The sequence below is a fragment of the Somniosus microcephalus genome, chromosome 3, assembly GCF_052327205.1.
Source record: "Somniosus microcephalus isolate GS21.2 chromosome 3, FLI_Smic_1.0, whole genome shotgun sequence".
Classification (NCBI taxonomy): domain Eukaryota; kingdom Metazoa; phylum Chordata; class Chondrichthyes; order Squaliformes; family Somniosidae; genus Somniosus; species Somniosus microcephalus.
In genome coordinates, this window is record NC_140989.1 from 196,706,524 (window position 1) to 196,731,558 (window position 25,035).

A 25,035-nucleotide genomic window follows, 5' to 3' on the forward strand; every position below is an offset into this window, starting at 1 on the left:
GGCCAAGAACAAGATTCCCGAAAGGTTATGTTGCCTACCCGGTGCCAGGGTAAGTGATGTCTCACGGCGGCTGGAGAGGAACTTGGAAAGGGAGGGGTAAATCCAGTTGTCCTGGTCCATGTTGGAACAAATGACAGTTAGGAACAGGGAGGAGGTCCTGCTGAAAGAATATCAGGAGTTAGGATCTAAATTTAAAAAACAGGACCTCGAGGGTAATAATCTCTGGATTATTGCCCGAGCCATGTGCAAATGGGCGTAGAAGCAAACCGATCAGGAGAATTAACACGTGGGACAATGGCACCAGTTCTGGGACAGGAAGGAGCTGTACCGATGGAATGGGCTCCACCTGAACCGGGATGGGACCTGTGTCTTAACGGAAAGGGTAAATAGGGAGGTGGCAAAGGCTTTAAACTAGTAAGATGGAGGGAGGGTCTACAAGAAACGTTGCGAGGAACCAGACATAGGGATTACTGAGACAAGGCTACAGAAAATTCAGGACTGGGAATTAAACATTGCTGCATATAACATATTTAGAAAAGATAGAGGGGGACAAAGGGGAGGTGGAGTAGCTGTACTTATTAGGGATAACATAATGGCAGTGGAAAAAATAGAATCCATATAGATAGAGATGAAAGATAATAAAGGATCAATCACACTAATAGGCATAGTCTATAGACCACCTAATAGTCGAAGGAAGGTGGAGGAAGAAATATGCAGACAAATTATGGAAATTAGTAAAAAAACATGGAATAATAATCATGGGGGATTTCAACTACCCCGATATTAATTGGACAGAAGAGGTAGGTAAAGGGGATAAAGGAATGGAGCTCCTACAATGTGTACAGGACTCCTTTCTAACCCAGTATGTAAAAAGCCCAACGAGGGAGGATTCGCTATTGGATCTAGTAATGGAGAACGAACCAGAGCAGATAAGAGAAGTCAAGTAGGGGAACATATAAGCAATAGTGACCATAATATAATACGCTTTAAGATGATAATTGAGAAGGACATGAGTATGACGAAAACCAGGTTGATTGGAGAAAAGTTGATTTTGAGGAGCTGAGAATAGAACTGGGGGGAAAAATGGGCAGCAATATTGGCAAACAACGATGTAGAACAGCAATGAGAAACATTTAAAACTGTGTTCAACGGAGTGCAGGAAAAATATATTCCGCTAAAAGGAAAGAACAAACTAAACAATAATGAGACTCCATGGATGAATAAAGCCATAAGGGAACAATTGAGGGCAAGGAAAGAGGCATACTTTAAGTACATAGACAGCAGCATGATAAGGGAGAATATGAAAAGATTAGGAGAGAAGTCAAAAAAACAATTGGGGAGGCAAAGAGGAACTATGAAATTAAATTATCAAGGAAAATAAAACAAAATAGTAAAATATTTTATAGGCTCATCAATAGAAAAAGGTTGGGATGGGAATAGGGCCATTAAGGGATAGACAGGATAATACCAGAGGTAACGATAGAGAGATGGCAGAAATATTAAATAATTATTTTGCTTCAGTATTTACCAGGGAATTAGAACAGGTGGACATGACATTGGATGATGAGATGAGTAATGAGATAAGTGCATTTCAAATTTTTTTTTAAAAGGGGGATATATTAAATAAACTAATCAAACTCGAAGAGGACAAAACCCCTGGACCGGATGGATTGCATCCACGCATTTTAAAAGAATCTAGGGAAGAGATAGCAGAGACATTACTACGCATATTTAATAATTCATTCGAAAAAGGTGTAGTGCCAGAGGACTGGTGGATAGCTAACATAATACCAATATTTAAGAAGGGGGGATAGAACATGTCCAGGGAATTATAGTCCAGTCAGCTTAATATCGGTGGTAGGAAAAATAATGGAATCCCTACTAAAGGGGAAAATAGAAGAACATCTAGAAACCAAAAATATAATAATGAATAGTCAGCATGGATTTCAAAAGGGAAAGTCTTGCTTGACCAAACTCATTGAATTTTTTGTAGAGGTAACAGAGAGAATAGACAATGGTAATGCAGTTAGGTATCATTTATCTAGATTTTCAAAAGGCCTTCGATAAGGTACCCCATAATAGACTGATGAACAAGGTCAGAGAATGCAGAGTCAGGGGACAAGTAGCAGAATGGATTGCTGGCTTCAGGACAGAAACGCAGAGAGTAGGAGTAAAGGGTAGCTATTCACAGTGGCAGAAGGTGGGTAGTGGTATTCCACAAGGATCAGTGCTGGGACCACTGCTGTTCACAATTTACATTAACGATTTAGACTTTGGAATCAAAAACACAATTTCTAAATTTGTGGATGACACCAAATTGTCAATACTGATGAGGACTGCAACAAGTTATAGGAGGATATTAATAAACTTGCAGAATGGGCATATAATTGGTAAATGAAGCTAAACACAGATAAATGTGAGGTATTACATTTTGGTGGGAAAAATAAGGAGGTCACATTACTTGGAGGGTGCGACTCTAGGTGGGGTAGAGGAACAAAGGGATCTCCGAGTACAAATACACATCACTAAAAGTTGTGACACAGGTTAGCATCCTTTCATAATCTTAAAGATCTCCTATTAGGTCACCCCTTCAGCTTTCTCTTTTATGGAGAAAAGAGCCCAGCCTGTTCAATCTTTCCTGATAGGTATAACCTCTCAGTTCTGGTATCCTTGTAAATCTTTTTTGCATCTTCCCCAGTGCCTCTATATCCTTTTTTATAATATGGAGACCAGAACTGTTCAAGTGTGGTCTAACCAAGGTTCTATAGAAGTTTAATACAACTTCTCTGCTTTTCAATTCAATCCCTCTAGAAATGGACCTCAGTGCTTTGCTTTTTTTATAGACTATTAACCTGGGTCGCTACTTTTAGTGATTTGTGTATCTGTACCCCAGATCACTCTGTTCCTTTACCTCATTTAGACACTTATTTTCCAAGGAGTATGTTGCCTCTTTATTCTTCCTACCAAAATGTATTGGGCCAGAAATTCCAGGCCAGAAGCGTGAGTACGGTCGGCTTACTCACGCTTCTGGCCGTTGGAAATGCCGGCGTTCAGCATGAACAGCGCATGCGGGGAACGCCGGCATTTCCAGACCTCGAGCGCGTGCGACTGCACAGGCAGCGCTTGCGCAGTGAACTTCGTGGATTTCATTCATGAAATCCGTGAGGGTAAGTCCTTAGAAGTTACACGTGAAAAAAGCAAGTGTAAAGTTGTTCATTGGCTGCGGAGGAAGATATATTTTATCGTGGAGCTTTTGAAATGCAATATTTTTGTTTGGGAAAGGGAGGGAAGTTATTTTAAGAAATTTTAAGTAAGTTTTAAAGTTTAAATTTTTTTTTTTTTTAAAAGGGTTTTCAGAATGGTAGGTAGAAGGAGCAATTGTGGCTGTGTGAATGGAATGTGAGAATGAGTTATGTATGTATGTCCACATATATTCCTTTACGTATATGTATGTATGTTTTATATTCCTTTACTAATGTATGAATATGTTTTTAATTATGATTTTCCAATAAGTTACTTTCTCTGAAAGTCATAATTAAATAATACATTCATACACATAAATAAAGGAATATATACATAACACGCAAAGGAATATATACAGACATACATACTTTCAGAAGCTCCACGATAAGAAATACCTTCCTCCGCAGCCTGTGGAGCAACTGTACCCATGCTTTTTTCATGTGTAAGTTGTAATGACTGGACCTCACTGAAAGCATTAATGAAAGCGGCGAATTATACTGCGCACGCGCTGCCTGTGCAGTCGCACGCGTTCTGCCTCTGAACCCCTTCGTTCAGAGGACAGGAAATGCCGGTTTTCCCCACATGCACTGTGAATGCTGAAAACCGGCATTTCATCCGGCCAGATGCGTAAGTACCCCGACCGTACTAGCGCATTTGGAAGGGAATTACTGGGCCAACATTTTACATGTCAATAAAATAAAAAATTTAACAATTGCACGACTTGCCCCCTCGCATCTGCGACTGAGGGCCCAAGGAGGTGCATTGCGCAAGAGGTCATCATCGTACGTATCCTCACACTGTTCCCTTTGGGGAACTGTATGAAGTGGTGGAAGGATTTATGGCCGTGATTAACGCTCATTCCGTGACCGTAACCATCTTTGAACCGGCCATTAGGGTGGTTAGTCCTATGGCGGGAGGGTTTTACGGGCTCCCACAACCCATCTGAAGGGGGGGGGGGGCCACCAACACCCACGGACGCAAGTATCCCGCTGGATGTCCACCCAGAATTTAAAGTTGGAGCTCCGACTCCACTTGCCGGGACTGTCTGGAGTGGGGTTCAAAACCCTACTCCTTCTGGCCCAGCGGCGGGGATGCTTACTGCTACGCAAAAGGCCCACTCCGCACAAAAGGTGACACCCATACGTTTCCTGCGCCTTTTCCCTCCCCGTGACTGGAGCCCTATGCTGCCATTTCACGTTGCTAATTGGATTGGGCCTTTGTCATAGCGGTAGGATCCCCGCCGCTGGGCCAGATCAGGGTAGGGTTGCGAACCCCGCTCCAGACAGTCCCGGCAAGTGGAGTCGGAGCTCCGGCTCTAAATTCTGGGTTGACATCCAGTGGGATATTTGCGTCCGTGGGTGTGGGTGGCCCCCCCTCCTTGTATAGCTTGCGGGAGCCCGTAAAACCCTCCCGCCATAGGACTAACCGCCCTAATGGCTGGTTCAAAGATGGTTACGGTCACGGAATGAGCGTTAATCATGGCCATAAATCCTTCCACCACTTCATGCAGTTCCCCAAAGGGAACAGTGTGAAGACACGTATGACGACGACATTGCTAAATAAATAAATGGAATTAAAAAAATTCTTTTAGGGCTTTTAAAAGTCTTTAAATTGCTTTAATTCTCTTTAAAACTACTTCAGATTACTCAAAATAATGTAAACATTTTAAAAAGTTTATAAAAGTTACCAAAATCTTCAAAAAACTTCCAAAAACCTATTTAAACTGCTGCTTTGCATGTAAAAATCCTTAGCAGCTTGACAGAAACATTGGGGGCGTGTCCAGTGAAACTGAGACCTCAAGGGGCGTGTCTCACTTACACTGCACGCTCCTGGCTTCGCGCTGGCTGCACTCCTGGGCGGCGTGACGTCATACGCTGCCCGGGAATGTGCTTTCTATTTCTGCAAGTTCAGGCGTCCCAGAAGCTGATCGGCACGAGCGCGTGGTAAGTGCAAATACGGGGCTTGCACGCGCTGCAAGCCCCGTTGTGGAATTTCTGGGCCATTACTTCACACTGACCTATATTGAAGTTCATTTGCCAATTGCACGCCCATTCTGCAAGTTTATTGATGTCTTCCTGTATTTTGTTGCAGTTCTCCTCTGTACTAACTATACCCCCCAATTTGGTGTCCTCGGTAAATTTTGAAATTGTACTTCCGATTCAGAGTCCAAATGGTTTATGTAAATGGTGACCCAGTGGCCCCAGTACCGATCCTAGTGGAACACCACTTCCCACCATTTGCCAATCTGAGTAACTATCTTTAACCCCGACTCTCTCTTTTCTGTTTTGTGGCCAACTTGCTATCCATTCTGCTACTTGTCCCCTGACTCCGCATGTTCTAACTTTAGTCATGAGTCTACTATGTGGTACCTTATCGAAGACTTTTTGGAAATCCAAATATATTGTGTCTATTGCATTACCCTTTCTGTTACATCTTCAAAGAATCCAATGAGGTTGGTCAAGCATGACCTTCCATTTTAGAATCCACACTAACTACACGTTATTATATTTTCAGTTTCTAGATGTTTTTCTATTATATTTTTGATTAAGGACTCCATTATCTTTCCTGCCACTGACGTTAAGCTAATTGGTCTATAATTCCTTGGGCTTGTTCTAACTCCCTTTTTATATATGGGAATCACATTAGCTGTCCACCAGTTCTTTGGCACTATTCCCTTTTCTAATCACATTTTATATATGTGTAATAGTGCCTCTGCTATCTCTACCCTAACTTCTTTTAATATGCACGCATGTAAACCATCTGGACTAAGGGTTTTATTATCTCTAAGTTTGATTAGTTTATCAATTATCCCCCCTTAAACATAATAAAGGTGCAAGATAAAGATTGAGAAGGGCATAAGCAAGATGAAGATCTTAAATAGCTTTTATATCCTTTTTGATCTCTTCTAATGTCATGTCTACCATGTTAGTCTCCCTGGTAAATGCTGAGGCAAAGTAAATATTTAATATGTCTGCCATTTCACTGTCATTACCTGTGAGTTTGCCTTAGTGGTCTCATCACTATCCTGATTTTTCTTTTGTTATTTATGTGTCTATAGAATACTTCACTATTTCTTTTGATCTTCCTTGATGATTTAATTTTGTAGTTTCTCTTTGCCTTCCTAATTGTTTTTTGACTTCTTGCCTGCCTAACTTTTTTGTATTCCCTTTTGTCATCCGCTCCTTTGTTGACTAATTACTTAGTGCATATCTTTTTCTTTAATTTCAAATTTGCCCTTTATTTCTTTTTCCATCCATGGTGTGTCAATATTGGCTATTTTTTTCTTGTTTTTTCGCAGAATATATTTCTCCTAGACTCTTGATCACCGTTTTAAATGTTTCCCACTGCTGTTCTATTTCTTTATTTGTCATTACATTTTTCCAGTTTATTTTTCCTAATTCCACTCTCGCCCCTTAAAATTGGCTTTTTTCCAATTTATTACATTGGTCTTCATCTTGCTTATGCCCTTCTCAATCTTTATCTTGCACCTTTATTGTGTTGTGATCGCTAATGCCTAGATGTTCCCCCTACACTTCTTGCCAGTTCTGGTTTATTTCCGATTAGTAGATCCCCCTCTCGTGCTTTTTAAATGCTAGGTAAGAAAGGAGTCTGGCACACATTGTAAAAACTCCCTCTGCTGCATTTGCTGCTGCATCTTGCCAGTTTATTTGGGGGTAGTTAAATTCTCCCATGATTATTATTCTATGTCCTTTACTCATTTCACATTTGATTACATATTTCTTGCTCCACCTCCTTTCCACTATTAGGTGGTCTGTAGTATACAGTATCCCGTTAGCATGATTGATCCCTTATCTTTTATTTCAAGCCATATGGATTCTGTTTCTAAACTTCTGCTAGTTATGTCCCTTTTTTCTATTGCCATTGTTATCTTTAATTAGTACAGCTACCCCACCCCACCCTTCTTCCTTCCCTATCTTTTCTGATTATGCTATAACCTGCCATATTTAGTTGCCAGTCCTGTTCTTTCTGTTTCAGTTATTCCTACTCCATCTGGTTCCTTGCTATGGATTATTGCCTCCAGTTCCCTCATTTTATTTTGGATGTGGTGTACATTGCTGTACAGGCAGTTTAATTCTTCAATAGTTGTTCCTTTTACTTCATTTTTAAGTCTTTTTATACTTCTGTTTTATAACTGTATTTGTTCCCTGACCGTTTATGTTACCCTTGTTCCTTACCTTGGTCTGACCATTACTCTCATCTCCTATTGCTTTTATCTTCAGACTTGGGTAATTTTCACCAGATCCCTCTCCACCTCTTACTAGTTTAAAGTCCTATCGGCAGCCCTAATTACCCGTCCGCCCACTCCAGTTCGGGTGGAGCCCATGCCAGCGGTACAGCTCCTTCCTGTCCCAGTACTGGTGCCAGTGTCCCATGAAATGGGACCCCTCCTTCCCACACCAGTCTTTCAGCCATGTAGTCACCTTCCTGATCTGTCTGTCTCTATGCCAAGTAGCATGTGGCTCTCGGGATTACCACCCATGAGGTCTTGTTTTTTTTAAATTTAGTTCCTAAACTTCTGATATTCCCTTAGCAGGACCTCCTCCCTTTTTTTCCCTGTGTCATTGATCCCAACATGGGCCACGACAACTGGATCTTCCCCACTCCCTTTCCAAATTCCTCTCCAGTTGCTCCGAGATATCCTTTACCTTTGTACCAGATAGGCAACGCACCCTTCTGGACTCTCGGTTGCGACTGCAGAGGACACACTCTATCCCCCTAATTACTGAATCCCCTATGACTGCAATCTTTCCGTGCCTCTGCTCCTTGCTCTCCTCCCGTGCCTCTGCTCCTTGCTCTCCTCCCGTGCCTCTGCTCCTTGCTCTCCTCCCGTGCCTCTGCTCCTTGCTCTCCTCCCGTGCCTCTGCTCCTTGCTCTCCTCCCGTGCCTCTGCTCCTTGCTCTCCTCCCGTGCCTCTGCTCCTTGCTCTCCTCCCGTGCCTCTGCTCCTTGCTCTCCTCCCGTGCCTCTGCTCCCTGCTCTCCTCCCGTGCCTCTGCTCCCTGCTCTCCTCCCGTGCCTCTGCTCCCTGCTCTCCTCCCGTGCCTCTGCTCCCTGCTCTCCTCCCGTGCCTCTGCTCCTTGCTCTCCTCCCGTGCCTCTGCTCCTTGCTCTCCTCCCGTGCCTCTGCTCCTTGCTCTCCTCCCGTGCCTCTGCTCCTTGCTCTCCTCCCGTGCCTCTGCTCCCTGCTCTCCTCCCGTGCCTCTGCTCCTTGCTCTCCTCCCGTGCCTCTGCTCCTTGCTCTCCTCCCGTGCCTCTGCTCCTTGCTCTCCTCCCGTGCCTCTGCTCCTTGCTCTCCTCCCGTGCCTCTGCTCCTTGCTCTCCTCCCGTGCCTCTGCTCCTTGCTCTCCTCCCGTGCCTCTGCTCCTTGCTCTCCTCCCGTGCCTCTGCTCCTTGCTCTCCTCCCGTGCCTCTGCTCCCTGCTCTCCTCCCGTGCCTCTGCTCCCTGCTCTCCTCCCGTGCCCCATCTGCGCTTCTGTGATACAAAAACAGCCCCACCCTATGAGCACAGGTAACGCGAACCCTGTGTTATGTTGCAAATTAGCAGATGAGACCACTGGATTCTAAAGCAGTGTAGTCCAGTCCTCAGTGCTGCACCATAATCTCAGTCACTGGCCCCCTTGGCTGAACCGCGTGTGGAACAAATCACTACAAACTTAGGTTTTATTCAGTTTGGACCCATCTTTGTACCAGCAGGGGTTGAGTGGTGACTGACTGCTGTATAATGCTATTCTTACTGAAAGGTTTTGTAGGTTACACCATCACAGCAAGGTAACATGGAGTTGATCTGAAGCTTCACAGTTGATTTATAATCACATCGTCGTCTGGCATTAGTGAACTAACTGATATTTAGATAGTTATTTAGAGTAACTGTAGGCAACTTGGCATTATTTTGTATCTAAACAAATCCTCCCGTGGATTATCCAGAGTCAGTAAATCATAAGTTTAGAACTACCTTTGACAGTAAATGTCGGTCATGATTGTACAGGGTTTTTGATTGGCGATTGTATTTTGCTCTCTTCCAGAACGCCTGGTGGAAAGTCTGCGTCTCCCGCAGGTCCCCACACTCCATGCCCAAGTGTTTCTCTTTTTCCGGGTGTTGTTGTTGCGGATGTCTCCACGCCATCTCACCTCACTGTGGCCCACTATGATCACAGAACTGGTAAGCTGGCCAAAAGTCATCCCTGTAAGTTTATAGAGTTGTTCCAGGATGAATCTTCCTTGTTCAGTTTACACATTAATCATGTCAAAATGTAAATTCAAGTGAATCCAACATCTTGGAAAGCAAACAATACATTCTGCATTCCCAGAATGCACCCAGGTACTGCTCAGTCCTTTATTCTGGAGTTGGGAGTAATTCAGGGGGGCAGGAGAAAGTCAGTGCGAAGGTTTGACACACAAATCCCAGAAGATTAAAATGATCATTTTGCTTAATCGCTCCCACAAGTGGCTTGGTTTCCTGCTTGACCATTTTCTCCCACCTGACTTTGGAGTTTCATAAGAGTTTGAAAAAAGTCTTAAAGGGCTTAAAAAAGGTTTTTATTAATTGATTCTCCATATGCAGTAGAAGTTTAAGTTGTTGGAATGGAGACATTATCCCTTTAAGAATTTGTAGGTGTGGCATCCTCTTAAGAGCTATGTGATCTCCCCCCTTCCTCACGAATGTCATATTGTATCTGTCAGTCTCTGCTCTTACTGCACTGTACACAGGGTCTTGGTCTCATCTTCCTCCTCAGTTTCTTTTCTCTAATTGAAGAGAGAAAACTTTTGTTTTATGGAGGAGAGCAATGTGTTTTATTTAATAGATTATAAGTGATTATATTGATGATCATCTGCTTCTCTTCGCATTCCCTGAAGGTGCAAGTATTTTTGCTGATTGAGCAGGAACTGACAGCAGATGAAGACATTTCAAGGTAAGTGGTTCCTGCAGACCATCGTTGTGATGTAATACCTCTGCACGACCCCAAAGCCAAGTTCCTGATCAATATTGTGGGGGGAATGGGCTGGTTTTTTCATAGGGACAGAGGGAAAACGTAGAATGCATGGCTGGGTTGTTAATCAGTCCGTAGCTGGTTAAAGTGCCCTCTTCTCATCAGATACTGAGTAACCATTGAAGATTCTTTGAGTCACTTAATAACTCAATAATGCTGCACTGGATTTTATTAAAACTTCATAAATGTCACAGCATGGTGAGGGCGTATTGTATGTATCTTTGTGTCTTCAGTCTTTCTGTTTAGTGATTCAAACTTACTTCTCAAAGGAAAAAATACATTTATTGTGCATGAGCAACTTCTCAACTTTGTCAGTGGATTTAAAGCTGAAATGATGCTAATTGTATTAAGATTTTGTAATCAGTGTAATCTTTTTAATATATAAACAGAAAATGCTGGAAATACTCAGGTCCGGCAGCATCTGTGGAGAGAGAAACAGAGTTAACGTTTCAGCTTGATGACCTTTCAGCTGAACCTGACCTGAAACGTTAACTCTCTTTCTCTCTCTCTTCATAAATGTTCTGTTTATACTTCAGAGTTCCAGCATCTACAGTATTTTTCCTTTTGTAATCTTTTTAATAACCATGTTTGGATATCTTTTGTTCTCATTAAGGTGAGAAATGAGCAGGGAATACAATACCCAGTGTCCGCATCAAGCACTCGCAGGGCAGAAATAGCAGTGAGTTGCAGAGTAAACCTCCCTTTAGTCCAGAGTCGCTTATTCTCTCTGCCCTCTGCCCCCCACCCCCCCTCGCGCTCTCTGCCCCCCACCCCCCCCCCCCGCGGGCTCTGCCCCCCGCCCCCCCTCTGCCCCCCGCCCGCGCTCTCTGCCCCCCCCCCCCCCCCCTCCCTGGATCCATTCTAGTACATCTCTTCTGTGCCTGCTCTAAAGCCTCCACATCTTTCCTAATGTGTGGCGCCCAGAGTTGGACTCAATACTCCAACTGGGATCAAACTGGTAGTGTGTGTAGGTTTAGCATAATTTCCTGGCCTTTGTACTCTCTGCCTCTATTTATAAAGCCCAGGATCACAGAGGCTTTATTAACTGCTTTGTTAACCTGTCCTGCCACCTTCAAAGACTTGGGCACAAGAAACCCCAGGTCTCTCTGTTCTTGCACCCCCTTTAAAATGTATCATTTATTTTATAATACCGCTCCTCATTCTTCCGATCGAATTAAATTTCATCTGCCACGTGTCTGCCCATTTCACCAGTCTGTGTATGTCCTCCTGAAGTCTGTTAGTGTCTTCCTCACTCTTTACTACACTTCCAAGTTTCATGTCATCTGCAAATTGCAAAATTGTGCCCAAGTCATTGGGGGGGTGGGGGGCAGAGAGCGCCGAGTGGGGTGGGGGGCAGAGGGCATGGAGTCAAAGGAAAGGGAAACAAGGAAAAAAGCAGAAGACAGGAAGGAGAAAAACAAAATTAGAAGGCAAAGAACTCAACGGTTTAAATCAAACATGGTCACAGTAAATAATAATTCATGTAGGTCTGAGAATGTTTAAAAAAACAAGCCTGAATGCTTTGTGTCTTAATGCAAGGAGCATTCGGAACAAGGTGGATGAATTAGCTGCGCAAATAGAGGTAAACGAATATGATTTGATTGGGATTACAGACACATGGCTCCAGGATGGCCAAGGCTGGGAACTCAACATCCAGGGGTATTCAATATTTAGGAAGGATAGGCAAAAAAGAAAGGGAGGTGGGGTAGCATTGCTGGTTAAAGAGGGGATTAACACAATTGAAAGGAAGGATATTAACTCTGATGATGCAGAATCTGTACGGGTAGAACTGAGAAATATCAAGGGGCAGAAAACGTTAGTGGGAGTGGTATATAGACCTCCAAACAGTAATACGGAGGTTGGGGATGGCATTAAATGGGAAATTAGAGACGCGTGCAATAAGGGCACAGCAGTCATCATGGGTGACTTTAATTTACATATAGATTGGGCTAACCAAATTAGTAAAAATACTGTGGAGGAGGAATTCCTAGAATGTTTACGGGATGGTTTTCTGGAACAATATGTCGAGGAACCAACCAGAGATCAGGCCCTCTTAGACTGGGTATTATGTAATGAGAGAGGATTAATTAGCAATCTTGTTGTACGAGGCCCCTTGGGTCAGAGCGATCATAATATGATAGAATTCTTCATTAGGATGGAGAATGAAGTAGTTGACTCGGAGACTAGGGTCCTGAATTTAAATAAAGGAAACTACGATGGTATGAGGCGCGAATTGGGTAGGATTGATTGGGGAATGTCACTCAAAGGGTTGACGGTGGATAGGCAATGGCAAACATTCAAAGACTGCATGGCTGAACGACAGAAGTTGTTCATCCCAGTTTGGGATAAGAATAAAACAAAAAGGGTGACTCAACTGTAGCTAAAAAGGGAAATTAGGGATAACAAGATCCAAGGAGAGGGCATATAAATTGGCCAGAAAAAGCAATAACCCTGAGGATTGGGAGCAGTTTAGGATTCAACAAAGGAGGACAAAGGGATTAATTAAGAAGGGGAAAATAGAATATGAAAGTAAGCTTGCAGGGAACATAAAAACTGAGTAAGAGCTTTTATAGATATGTGAAGAGAAAAAGATTAGTGAAATCAAGTGTAGGTCCCTTGCAGCCAGAAGCAGGGGAAGTTATAATGGGTAACAAAGAAATGGCAGACCAATTAAATGCATATTTTGGTTCTGTCTTCACAAAGGAGGACACAAATAACCTCCCAGAGATGTTGGAGAGCATAGGGTCTGATGAAAAGGAGGAACTGAAAGAAATCAGTATTTGTAGGGAAATGGTGTTGGGGAAATTGATGGGATTGAAGGCCAATAAATCCCCAGGGCCTGATAATTACATCCTAGGGTACTTAAGGAAGTGGCCCTAGAAATAGTAGATGCATTGCTGGTCATCTTCCAAAATTCGTTGGAATCTGGAACTGTACCCATGGATTGGAGGGTAGCTAATGTTACCCCACTATTCAAAAAGGGTGGTAGAGAGAAAGCGGGGAATTACAGACCGGTAAGCCTGACATCGGTAGTGGGGAAAATGCTAGAGTCCATTATAAAGGGTGTAATAGCTGAGCACTTGGAAAACAGTGACAGGATCGGACAAAGTCAACATGGATTTACAAAAGGTAAATCGTGCTTGACTAATCTACTGGAATTTTTTGAGGATGTAACTGGGAAAATAGATATGGGAGAATCAGTAGATGTGTATTTGGACTTTCAAAAGGCTTTCGATAAGGTCCTGCATAAGAGATTAGCGTGTAAAGTTAAGGCACATGGGATTGGGGGCAAGGTATTGACTTGGATAGAGAACTGGTTGGCGGACAGAAAGCAGAGAGTAGGAATTAACAGGTCTTTTTCCGAGTGGCAGGCAGTGACTAGTGGGGTACCGCAGGGATCGGTCCTTGGACCCCAGCTATTCACAATATACATTAATGATCTAGATAAGGGAACTAGATGTAATACAGGAAACTTTGTGCTATCCGGCACCCACGGGACCGAGCTGCTGCCGTTGCCTCAAAACTGCCGTACTCTCCAGAGTTAATGTTGAGAGATACGGAGATTCTTATCTCCGTATTTGACAACAAACACTGTTGCTTAGCAACAGCTTCTAAACACTTGGGTGCGGCCCTAAAGCTCTGTAGCTGAAGCTGTTGCTATAGCTACAGACCTTGCACAGCTTGACTGTTCAAACAAAGCAAAAAAAAACAAACAAAAAGAATAAAAAACGGCTGGTGATTTTTGCCGGTGGCTCCAGATTGCCGGATAGCTCACCTCCGGATAGGACAATGTTTCCTGTATCTCCAAGTTTGCAGACGACACAAAGCTGGGTGGGCGTGTGTGCTGCGAGGAGGATACCGAGAAACTCCAGGATGATTTGGACAGGTTGGGTGATTGGGCAGAAGCGTGGCAGATGCAATATAACGTGGATAAATGCGAGGTTATCTACTTTGGTGTCAAAAACAGAAAGGCAGACTATTATCTGAATGGCAATAGATTGGGAGAAGGGGAAGTGCAACGAGACCTGGGTGTCCTTGTGCACCAGTCGCTGAAGGTAAGCATGCAGGTGCAGCAGGCGGTGAAGAAGGCAAATGGTATGTTGGCCTTCATAGCAAAAGGGTTTGAGTACAGGAGCAAGGATGTCCTGCTGCAGTTGTACAGGGCCTTGGTGAGACCACACCTTGAGTACTGTGTGCAGTTTTGGTCACCTTATCTGAGGAAGGATGTTCTTGCCATGGAAGGAGTTCAGCAAAGATTCACAAGGCTGATCCCTGGGATGGCAGGAATGACGTATGAGGAGAGATTGGGTCGATTGGGCTTATACTCGCTGGAGTTTAGAAGAATGAGAGGGGATCTCATCGAAACTTATAAAATTCTGACAGGTTTGGACAAACTAGATGCAGGTAGAATGTTCCTGATGGTCGGAGAGTCCAGAACCAGGGGTCATAATCTAAGGATAAGGGGTAAGCCATTTAGGACAGAGATGAGGAAGAATTTCTTCACCCAGAGAGTGGTGAACCTTTGGAATTCTCCACCACAGAAGGCGGTTGAGGCCGTCTTTAAATATATTCAAGAAGGAGTTAGATATATTTCTTAAGAGCTAAAGGTATCAAGGGATATGGGGAGAAGGCAGGTACGGGGTACTGAGTTTGGATGATCAGCCATAATCTCATCGAATGGCGGAGCAGGCTCGAGGGGCCGAATGGCCTGCTGCTGCTCCTATCTTCTATGTTTCTGTATATTAAAAATAGCAGTGGTCCTGGTACTGAACTTTGGGGAATGGCACTGTATACCTCCCTCCAGTCTGAATACTGCCGTTCACCACAACTCTCTGATTGCTATCCCTTTTCCAACTTCTTAAGCATGCTGCCTACATTGAAGTCTAAATCTTTGACATGTGCCACAAAAGGCAAGGGACCCAGTACAGAGCCCTGCAGAACCCCTTTGGCACCACCCCTGTATCTAAAGAGGATTGGAAGATTGTGACCAGCACCTCCACAATTTCTACCCTTACTTCCTGCAGTAACCTAGGATGGATCCATCCAGGCTGGTGGTGACTTATCCACTTTCATTACAAGAAGAACAAGGAAGTTTACTAGGCCTTACTGGCCAATATTGATCTCTCCTACTTGACCTTGTCCTCACCAATCTATCTGTCGCTGATGCTTCTGTCCAGGACAGTATTGGTAGGAGTGACCACCACACAGTCATTATGGAGACAAAGTCCCGTCTTCACACTGAGGACACCCTCAGTGCGATAGATTCAGAACAGAACAGCCATGATCTTATTGAATGGCGGAGCAGGCTCGAGGGACCAAATAACCTACTCCTGCTCCTACGTCGTATGTTCTATCTAGCAGCTCAAAACTGGGCATCCATGAGGCGCTATGGGGCAGGATTGTATTCTGAAGTGTTTGCAACCATCTTCAGCCAGAAGTGTCGAGTGGATGATCCATGTCGGCCTCCTCCTGGGGTCCCCACCATCACAGAAGCCAGTCTTCAGCCAATTCGATTCATTCCACGTGATATCAAGAAATGGCTCAGCGCACTGGATACAGCAAAGGCTATGGGCCCCGACAACATGCCGGCTGTCGTGCTGAAGACTTGTGCTCCAGAACTAGCCGCGCCTCTAGTCAAGCTGTTCCAGTACAGCTACAACACTGGCATCTATCCGACAATGTGGAAAACTGCCCAGGTATGTCCTATTCACAAAAAGCAGGACAAATCTAATCTGTCCAATTACCGCCCCATCTGTCTACTCTCAATCATCAGCAGAGTGATGGAAGGTGTCGTTAACAGTGTTATCAAGCGGCACTTACTCACCAATAACCTGCTCACTGATGCCCAGTTTGGGTTCTGCCAGGACCACTCGGCTCCAGACCTCATTACGGCCTTGGTCCAAACATGGACAAAAGAGCTAAATTCCAGAGGTGAGGTGAGAGTGACTGCCCTTGACATCAAGGCAGTATTTGACCGAGTGTGGCATCAAGGAGCCCTAGTAAAACTGAAGTCAATGGGAATCGGGGGCGGTGGGATCTTTCCACTGGCTGGAGTCCTACCAAGCACAAAAGTTGTGGTTGTTGGAGGCCAATTACCTCAGCACCAGGACATCGCTGTAGGAGTTCCTCAGGGCAGTGTCCTAGGCCCAACCATCTTCAGCTGCTTCATCAATGACCTTCCCTCCAACATAAGGTCAGAAGTGGGGATGTTCACTGAGGATTGCAGTGTTCAGCGCCATTCACAACTCCTCAGATAATGAAGCAGTTCCTGGACAACATTCAGGCTTGGGCTGATAAGTGGCAAGTAACATTCGTGCCACACAAGTGCCAGGCAATGACTATCTCCAACAAGAGAAAGTCTAATCACCGCCCCTTGACAATCACCCCCTGGATGAGTGCAGCTCCAACAACACAAGAAGCTCGACACCATCCAAGACAAAGCAGCCTGCTTGATTGGCACCCCATCCACCACCTTAAACATTCACTCCCTCCACCACCGGCGTATTGTGGCTGCAGTCAGTGTGTACTATCTACAAGATGCACTGCAGCACCTCCCAAACCCACGACCTCTTCCACCTAGAAGGACAAGGGCAGCAGGCGCATGGGAACAACACCACCTCCAAGTTCCCCTCCAAGTCACACACCATCCTGACTTGGAAATATATTGGCCGTTCCTTCATTGTCGCTGGGTCAAACTCCTGGAACTCCCCCCCCCCCCCCCCAACAGCACTGTGGCAGTACCTTCACCACACTGACTGCAGCGGTTCAAGAAGGCGGCTCACCACCACCTTCGCAAAGGCAACTAGGTATGGGCAATAAATGCTGGCTTTGCCAGCGATGCCCACATCCCATGAATGAATTAAAAAAAAAAAATTAAAAAAAACTCCACATCATCTATCGCATTGCTGTTTGTGGGACCTTGCGTAGAATTTCACAGCACAGAAACAGGCCAATAGGTCTGTGCTGGTGTTTATGCTCCACGTGATCAAACAGAATGCAGGGGTTGCAAATTCTGGTTAAACCTGAGACAGGGAAGGAGGCTGTTGGTGGTGAGGGCACAGAGTTTGAAAATCAAAGTGTTGAGAGAATATTACAGAAAGTTAAGGGAGGTAGGCACAATAAAAGGAGGTGGCAGTGAATGGGCTCTACTTTTAAGGGCACATTTTGCTCTCCCCAGTGTGAAGCTTTGCGCGTCTGAGACCTATCAGAAAATCACTCACGTGGCTCCTGATTTTTCATCATTAAAATGAGGCAGGGCTTCGCGACAGGAGTGCAGATACAGAAATTGTATCTTCTAGTTAGTACCTTGAGCTGCAACCTTCCCAATTGTTTTTGTTTTTTTTCTTCCCTTACCGCCATGATGATTTTAAAGTATCTCGACACTGATGTTCATAAATTCACTTCCTACTCCTCTCCATTTGCTCTCATTGTGCAGTATCCATTCCTACCACAGATCCTCTTTGTTAGGAGAGCCCTGGAACCCAGGTCCAACAGGTGAAAGGATAGTGTGCTAGCCCACTGCACCTCCCCAACACATGTACAAATATTGCACTTATTTTTGTTTCACGTGCTTGAATGGCCTCTTGTAAATGTAGTTTTCTTTAACAAGTTGTCAGATATTAGCACCCGTTTCTTCCCCTCTGGCGGATTCTCTCCCCTCCGCCTCTGGAGGACAGTGAGTACCCGCGGGGCTAGAGTTCCATGGATGCCTGTTGCCTCTAGTAGCTCGCCCAAAAGCCCATTATTGGTGTGCAAGCCTCGACAATGAGGCCAAATTCTTCTGAACCAATGGGAATGGAGCAGGTCGGCTGGGCACTTGCCCGTCTCTCCCTCAGCCTTGACCTTCCAGGCTCAGTTGCTCATTGATGCCAAGCTCCCAGCAGTATTTCCACTGCCACCAGGTCACTCACCTTATGTGGTGTTAGGGTGGTGGAAGGAAAATGGGCGCAGTGCCAGCCTCACCATAGTGTGGCCAGTTTTGAAAACTCTCATTTTGCTCTGCAATGGAATGCACTGTGCAAGGCAGGCCCTTCATTTTGAAATGTCCCCTTCCGCTGCCTCAGTAATGCTAGTCACCAGAAATGCACATTCGGTGGAAATTTCCAGAAACAGCAGTGACGGCCGGTGGGGGTGACCTGGCAGAATGGTTACCACTTGACTACCAAGAAACTGCCCAAAAGGGGGCAGAAAAATATCAGAAAATCACGGCCGGAGTATCAGCAGGCTATTCAATCAGGGAGACCCTGCCCCGCTATAGAAAACATGCACATGCAAACAACATGTAGGGTTTTTCTTTTAGGCAGTGATCGCATGTGCCATTTCCATCTGACCAGATTTATTTTCTATCTAGAAAATGAATTACACTATTATTTACATGGTCGCAGGTTTTGTAACAAGAACATTACTTTAAAGTCAAATTCTTGTTGGTAAAGTACCAGATTACAGAGCCTCACTGCAAAGCAAAGATGCATTTAAAGGGAAGCTAGATAAACACACGAGGGAGAAAGGAATGGAAGGTTATGCTGCTAGGATTAGATGAAGAGGGGTGGGAGGAGGCTTGTGTGGAGCATAAACACCGACATAGACCAGTTGGGCCAAATGGCCTGTTTCTATGCCGTACATTCTATGTAATCACTAGAATGTGTTTGAGTACGAGAGAAAGTCGAAGTATTTAATGAAATCACAATGTGGCTTTAAAATGATCGGAAATGCAGTTTTCTTTCCTGGTTTTGGCATTCCACTTTTTTTTCTTGCTTTTCTGTTCTGCTAAAAATGTGACACTAAAGCACTTTACTGAAAGGCTGAGCTGAAAAAGCAAGCTCTGTACTTCAGCTTTCAATCTTTACCCAATGACCCTTACTGGATTCACAACCCCAGAATCCCCCCCGCCCCCAGTGTGGCACCTTCCCACTCTCTGTGGCCTCTCTGGATCCGGTTCGCACTTTATTGGCAACTCGTGCTGAATTACTCTTGTAGTCTGGGCCCAGCACCAGAAGCTGGGCTGAGACTGTCCAAACTCCTTTCACATACACCTACAGCCAGCAGGCGGAAGAGGCTTCTATCCCATCAGTCTGGGTAGGATTTGGACCGAGTCCCAGAGGTGCGAGACCAGCCTCAAGTTGCTGCACCATCCAATAACAAATATCTTTGACTGATTTCAAAGCAAAAACCTAGTTACCACGAAGTGCTGGACTCCTGATTGGTGCAGCCATCTAGATTGCTGAGGTACAAGACTCTCTGCCTCTGGGGTTTGGGTTGAATCCAGCCCTGACTGATGAAATGTACTAGTCCTATATTTAAAAAGCTGGAGTATTCTGAACCTGGCTCCTAATGGGTATGGGCACGTAACACAAAGCTGGCACTAGTTGGCACTAAATTGACAATCTCTTCATACTACAAGGTGGAAGGAATTGGAGAAATGTATGTATTTGCAGTAGTAGGTGTGCCTTTGAGGTTGGAGTTACAGCTGAGGGTCAGCACACTGAAGCTTTACTCTTTGGTCATGTTATACTGACCTAGGACTGCTTCATGCTGACACTGGGTGTTGAAAGTAGAAATGTTCCATTCTCCAGTGCTGACATGCTCAATTTACAAAAAAAAACCTCTTAAAATGTAGCGCTGAATGTGTGTCAGCATATTCTTAAAGGGCCTTTTTCTAGGAGCGTTTACTGACCGATAAAGATACAAAATACAGAGTAAATATTTACCATCGTTAACTCACTTATCCATTTCAGAACTGCTGGTCCATCAGTGTCTGGCTTGGAAACCACCTACATGGGAGGTAATGGGTTCTCCACATCTTACAACAACCAACGCTGGCTTGGCCTCTACCTGTCTGCATGCAAATTCCTGGATCTGGCTCTGACCTTGCCCTCGGGAAACCTTCCCCAGTTTCAGATGTAAGTGAAGGGAGATGCGTTGTTTCCTGTCCAGTACAGAGTGGAGTTTGAACTTGCTACTGTTAGTATGGCTGTTTCTCAGTAGTGTTGTCCAAGGGAAGGAGAGAAGAGAGAAACATACTTAAAGGATTTGAATGCAAGACACCTTTCTAGGTAATGTATTCTATGTATGTGGGAAATATACTGGGATGGAGTGAGGGCTTGAATCCCCACTAGACGGCCTGGCTAAGGGTATCCCTTGTCCTGTCAGTCCATGGACATCCTGTTAGTGCAGCACTGCATCAAAGCAGTTTCTTTATTTAAAATAACTTCCCTTCTAATGTCAACCCTTTGCGTATACAGGAAACTTTTTTTCATCCGGCACCGACGGGGTGCCGGTTCATCAAAAATTCCGGATAACTGAAAGCTATAGTAAAAGATATGGAGAGCTGAGAGCTCTGTATAAAGCAACAAACCCTGTTGCTGAGCAACAGGTTCAGAACAATGGCCACAAGTTCCAAGCATCTCTGTAGCTTAGCTGCAGCCACACCCTTACACAACAACAGATCGAGGAAGGCAAGTACAATATGAAGTAAAACTTACATGAACCTACTCCTGAATTTTGCCGGTTAACCGAGATTTCCGGTTATTTAGGTGCCGGTAAATCGAAAGTTTCCTGTAATTTGTTTCACTGCTGACCTGCACTCGAAGCTCCAGTATTGTACAGGACTCATCTTTGGGTCATTCTGCCATTTTTTGTAGATTTTTCAGCATAGAAAGTTTCTAGGCACATTTCAGTTTGCAATAGAAAAAAACTATACTTTCTAAAGACATTCATTATGAAAAGGGTAAACCCAACATGGAAAATACATTGAGTGCAAGTTCAGACATCGTTGTGGCTTTCCTATGTAGACCACCAACTGGATAGAATTTGTGACTTCACTCAACAAATTGTTAATGGGAGCTGCCAGTATTATTATGAGGTATGAGTCGTGAGTGTGTGTATTTGAAACCCTGGATAACCTGTAAAGCGAGAATGCATTATGTAATCAGTCATGTAACAGAAGAAAAATCAAACTGTGTTTAATGTCTTGATGTAAATTCTAGTTAATTCTTAAGATTTTATTACAGATGTATAGACTATTTAAAGAGTGCACTAATTCAAATATGAATTTAACCAAGCAGAATGATAGTGGCAGTACCTTTGCCAAAGTATAGATGTCAGTGATACAACCTGTGACAAAAGGGAGTAACTTAACTATTGTCAATGCTTATGTTGCTGCTATTCTGTAATTTCAGTGCTTTGAACATTTTTCTAAAGCGCCCAGAAGTCAAAGTGATGTATTTATGGAGTTACAATAATCTTTAATTCACTCTATGTTTAGGTATCGTTGGGCTTTCATTCCAGAAGTATCTGATGATTCAGGACTGGAGGTTCGCAGACAGGGAACACATCAACGAGAATTCAAACCCTACGTGGTTCGATTGGCCAAACTGCTGAGGAAAAGAGCAAAGGTATTTTCTTTCCTCTTTCTCTCCAATTGTCTTTTTTCTCCACCTCTCCTGAAGGTATTGACTCCTTGCCTGGTTAGGTTTTGATGGGCACCCTCCAGTCGGTTAGACAAGCGGTCATTATTCACACGTGACCCTTGACTGTCAGCAGGCTAGTCAACTACAGGCAGCGTCACTGCTGAACCCCATCCAAATTCTAGGCCTGATGATGATATTAGGAGGGGTAATCAAAAGCTTGATTAAAATGGTGATTTTAAGGAGGGCTTTAAAGGAGGGAATTCAAGAGCGTGGGACCAGGGAACCTGAAGACACTGCCACTAATGGTGGGGGCGAAGGAAATGGGAGAATGCACAAGAGGTGAGAGTCAGGGGAACTGAGTGTGCCCAGGATGGGAGAGACTAATGGTATTGATCAGGACAAGAGCCTCAAAGGTGGAGATGAGGGAGTGGTTGAGCAAATCAACTGCTGCAGTAGTGTGCTGAATGAATGGAAGGCCAAAGGCTAGGCAGTTTGGAAGTACATTGAGGGGTGGGGGAGGTTTTTTTTTCCAGAGGGGGTATGGGATACAAGGGAGTTGTCAGAGAGACCCTGGGAGTAGAGACGGCACAGGAGATGGCAAGGTTGAGGGGGTGACTTTGAATTTTGGGTACGAGAATTGATATGGAGGGAGAGGTATAGTGACTATGGGTGGGCAGTTAACTCAAAGAGAGAGGGTAAGTGGAGTTGAGACGCAGATTGAAATCCTTGAGGATGAGCTCAGCAGGGGCTGAGGAGGGAGGATATCTTGGTGCAGGAGAAGACACAGGGATGGGGCTTAAAGGAGCAGTAAAAGAGGCGCGAGATGGATGGAGTAAAGTGAAGTGCTCAAAGAAGGGAAAGTGTTATAAAGACAAGGGTGTGATTTGTGATAGAGGTCATACCACCATCGTGGCTGTTTGGGGTGAGACGACTAATAGAACGTATAGCCAGACGGGGGAAGGATTCAGTCGGGGCAAGATGTCGCCACCTGTGAGCCAATTTTCTCAAAGCTAGGATGACTATTACATCATCATCAATTAGATTGTGGATTGTAAGGACCTTGTTCAGAAGTGAACAGGTGTTCTGGAGGGAAATGCAGAGATGGTGGTGATTGGGACCTCTGGCAGAGTCCAAGAGAGTAGTGCGGGACGGGATCAGCTAGTTTTCCTTTGTCCGTGCATTTTTCTCTCATTTTGGTTTTGAGTATTTTACAAAGGAAATGGAGATGAGCAATGGCTTGTATAGTAAAATGTCAGTGATTTAGATCCCATTTGCAATTTGGTTTTCTTTTCTCCTGTTATGACACATTGAACTTTAACCCAGCATTATTTTGAAGTGGGTTATAGAAGCTGCCCGTGTCCTAACTCGCACAGAATCCCATCACCCCTGGCTCCCGGTTGAACAATGTCTCGATTTTAAAATTCTCATCCTTGTTTTCAAATCCCTCCATGGCCTTGTCCCTCTCTATCTCTGTAATCTCCTTCAGCCCCACCCCCAAGATATCTGCGCTCCTCTAATTCTGCCCTCTTGAGCATCCGATTATAATCGCTCCACCATTGGTGGCCGTACCTTCTGTTGCCTAGGCCCTAAGCTCTGGAATTCCCTGCCTAAACCTGTCCGCCTCGCTACCTCTCTTTCCTCCTTTTAAGACGCTCCTTAAAACCTACCTGTTTGACCAAGATTTTGGTCACGTGCCCATATTTATCCTTGTGGCTCGGTGTCGAATTTTATTTGATAATCGCTCCGGTGAAGCACCTTGTGATGTTTCACTACATTAAAGGCGCTATATAAAATACAAGTTGTTGAAATAGTGCTCAAATTCAACTTCTGAGATTGGGAAAAGCTCAAGTATGTTCAACTTGTGTATTGTACTTGCAGTTGATCATGATATGAAATAACTGGAATCCAATTCATGGTAGAATTTTGTTGCTTATTTACAGAAAAATCCAGAGGATGACAATTCGGGGAGGACACTAGCATGGGAACCAGGACATGTGCTGCTGACTGTTTACTCCATTCGCAGCATCGAGCAGCTGCTTCCTTTCTTCAATGTGCTCAGCCAGTTTTTCTCCAACAAAGTCACAAACCGGTTTACTGGATACTCGGGGAGCCCTGTCCCATACACAAACTCATTCTCAAACAAAGACATTAAAATTGAGAACCAGAAAACATTCTGGAGCAAAACCAGACAAAAAATTGAGGAAGTGCTTGAGAAAGATTTCCTCGAAGGTGTTATAAAAGCATAATGGTGTCGCACTGGAGGTTGTGCAATCACTCTAAAATGTACACCTTGCAGAATATTTATTTTGTTTGTATTTAAACGAGGAACCCATTTCAAGGATGTACTTATATTAAATTTTAATTGTACAGATTGTGTCCTGAATTATGAATTGGATTTTGTCAAGTATTGTTGGCTCATATTGATTATGGTGCCAGAAATGTAAATTACTGTACTATTCCATTTGATTCTAAATAAATGCACTCATGATAAATTCTGCAAGTGATGACCTATAATTAAATGTGCATTTTGATTGCAAATGTTATTTTGTGAGTGATCTGGCGTTTAAAGCAACGAAATGAAAAAGAACAAGAAAGCAGTCCAACGGTAGATGAGGTCGTTATGCTCTTCCAAAATTCTCTCGATTCAGGAAATGTCCCCTTGGATTGGAAAACTGCCAATGCCTCTCCATTATTTAAGAAGGGCAAGAGTGATAAACTAGGAAATGATAGGCCCATTAGTCCAATGTCAGTTGTGGGGAAGTTACTAGAATGTGTTATTAAGGACAAAGTGACTGAGCATTTGGATCAATATGAGCTGATCAGAGGTTTATAAAGGGCAAGTCATGTTTAATCTAGTTGAATTTTTTCAGGAAGTAACTAACGTGGTAGATAAGGGAGTTATTTATATTGACTTCCAGTAGGCATTTGACTGTTCCCCATAAGAGACTATTAACAAAATTAAGATGCATGCAAGTGGAGGCAAAATATTGACTTGGTTAGGAAATTGGTTATGAGATCTGCCTGTAATCCCTTTGTTTATAGCATTCTGGACACTTAAAGACTGGCTTCAGGTAGATCATGCAAAGTGTAAAAAGAGAAACGTTAAGGGCAATGCAATCTCTTCTACCCTTAGATGAGAACCGAGAGGAAAGACTTAAGATCTTCAATCAGGTGCCTGCTGCCATCATTCAATAAGCAAGTGACTAGGAGGTATACACTGGTGACTAACCCTCCAATCCAACCTCTGTTTGCTGCTTCCCCATGGTCGTGATGAGAGTGTGGGGAACTGCAGACGAGATGGATAACAATCGGAGACAGGTATGTGCACCTTACTGTGTTAGTGACTAAGTACAACCCGATTCCTTTCAGTGGTAGTC

At 44.1% G+C, this 25,035-nt stretch overlaps 2 protein-coding genes across 9 annotated transcripts in view; one reads left to right on the plus strand and one right to left on the minus strand.

Annotated features, from left to right (window-relative positions):
- Positions 1-24,153, plus strand: part of dop1a (DOP1 leucine zipper like protein A) — a 254,369-nt gene extending 230,216 nt beyond the window's left edge. For all 8 annotated transcript variants that reach the window (XM_085982091.1, XM_085982086.1, XM_085982088.1 and 5 more), the window contains 5 exons: positions 9,285-9,421; positions 10,117-10,172; positions 19,985-20,149; positions 21,514-21,643; positions 23,599-24,153. In XM_085982091.1, coding sequence (XP_085838217.1) covers positions 9,285-9,421; positions 10,117-10,172; positions 19,985-20,149; positions 21,514-21,643; positions 23,599-23,904 — 794 coding nt within the window. In that variant the 3' untranslated portion in view covers positions 23,905-24,153. The remainder of the gene's footprint in view (positions 1-9,284; positions 9,422-10,116; positions 10,173-19,984; positions 20,150-21,513; positions 21,644-23,598) is intronic.
- The window catches only part of pgm3 (phosphoglucomutase 3), a 206,427-nt gene that overhangs the window by 47,768 nt on the left and 133,624 nt on the right, over positions 1-25,035 (minus strand). The window lies entirely within an intron of this gene.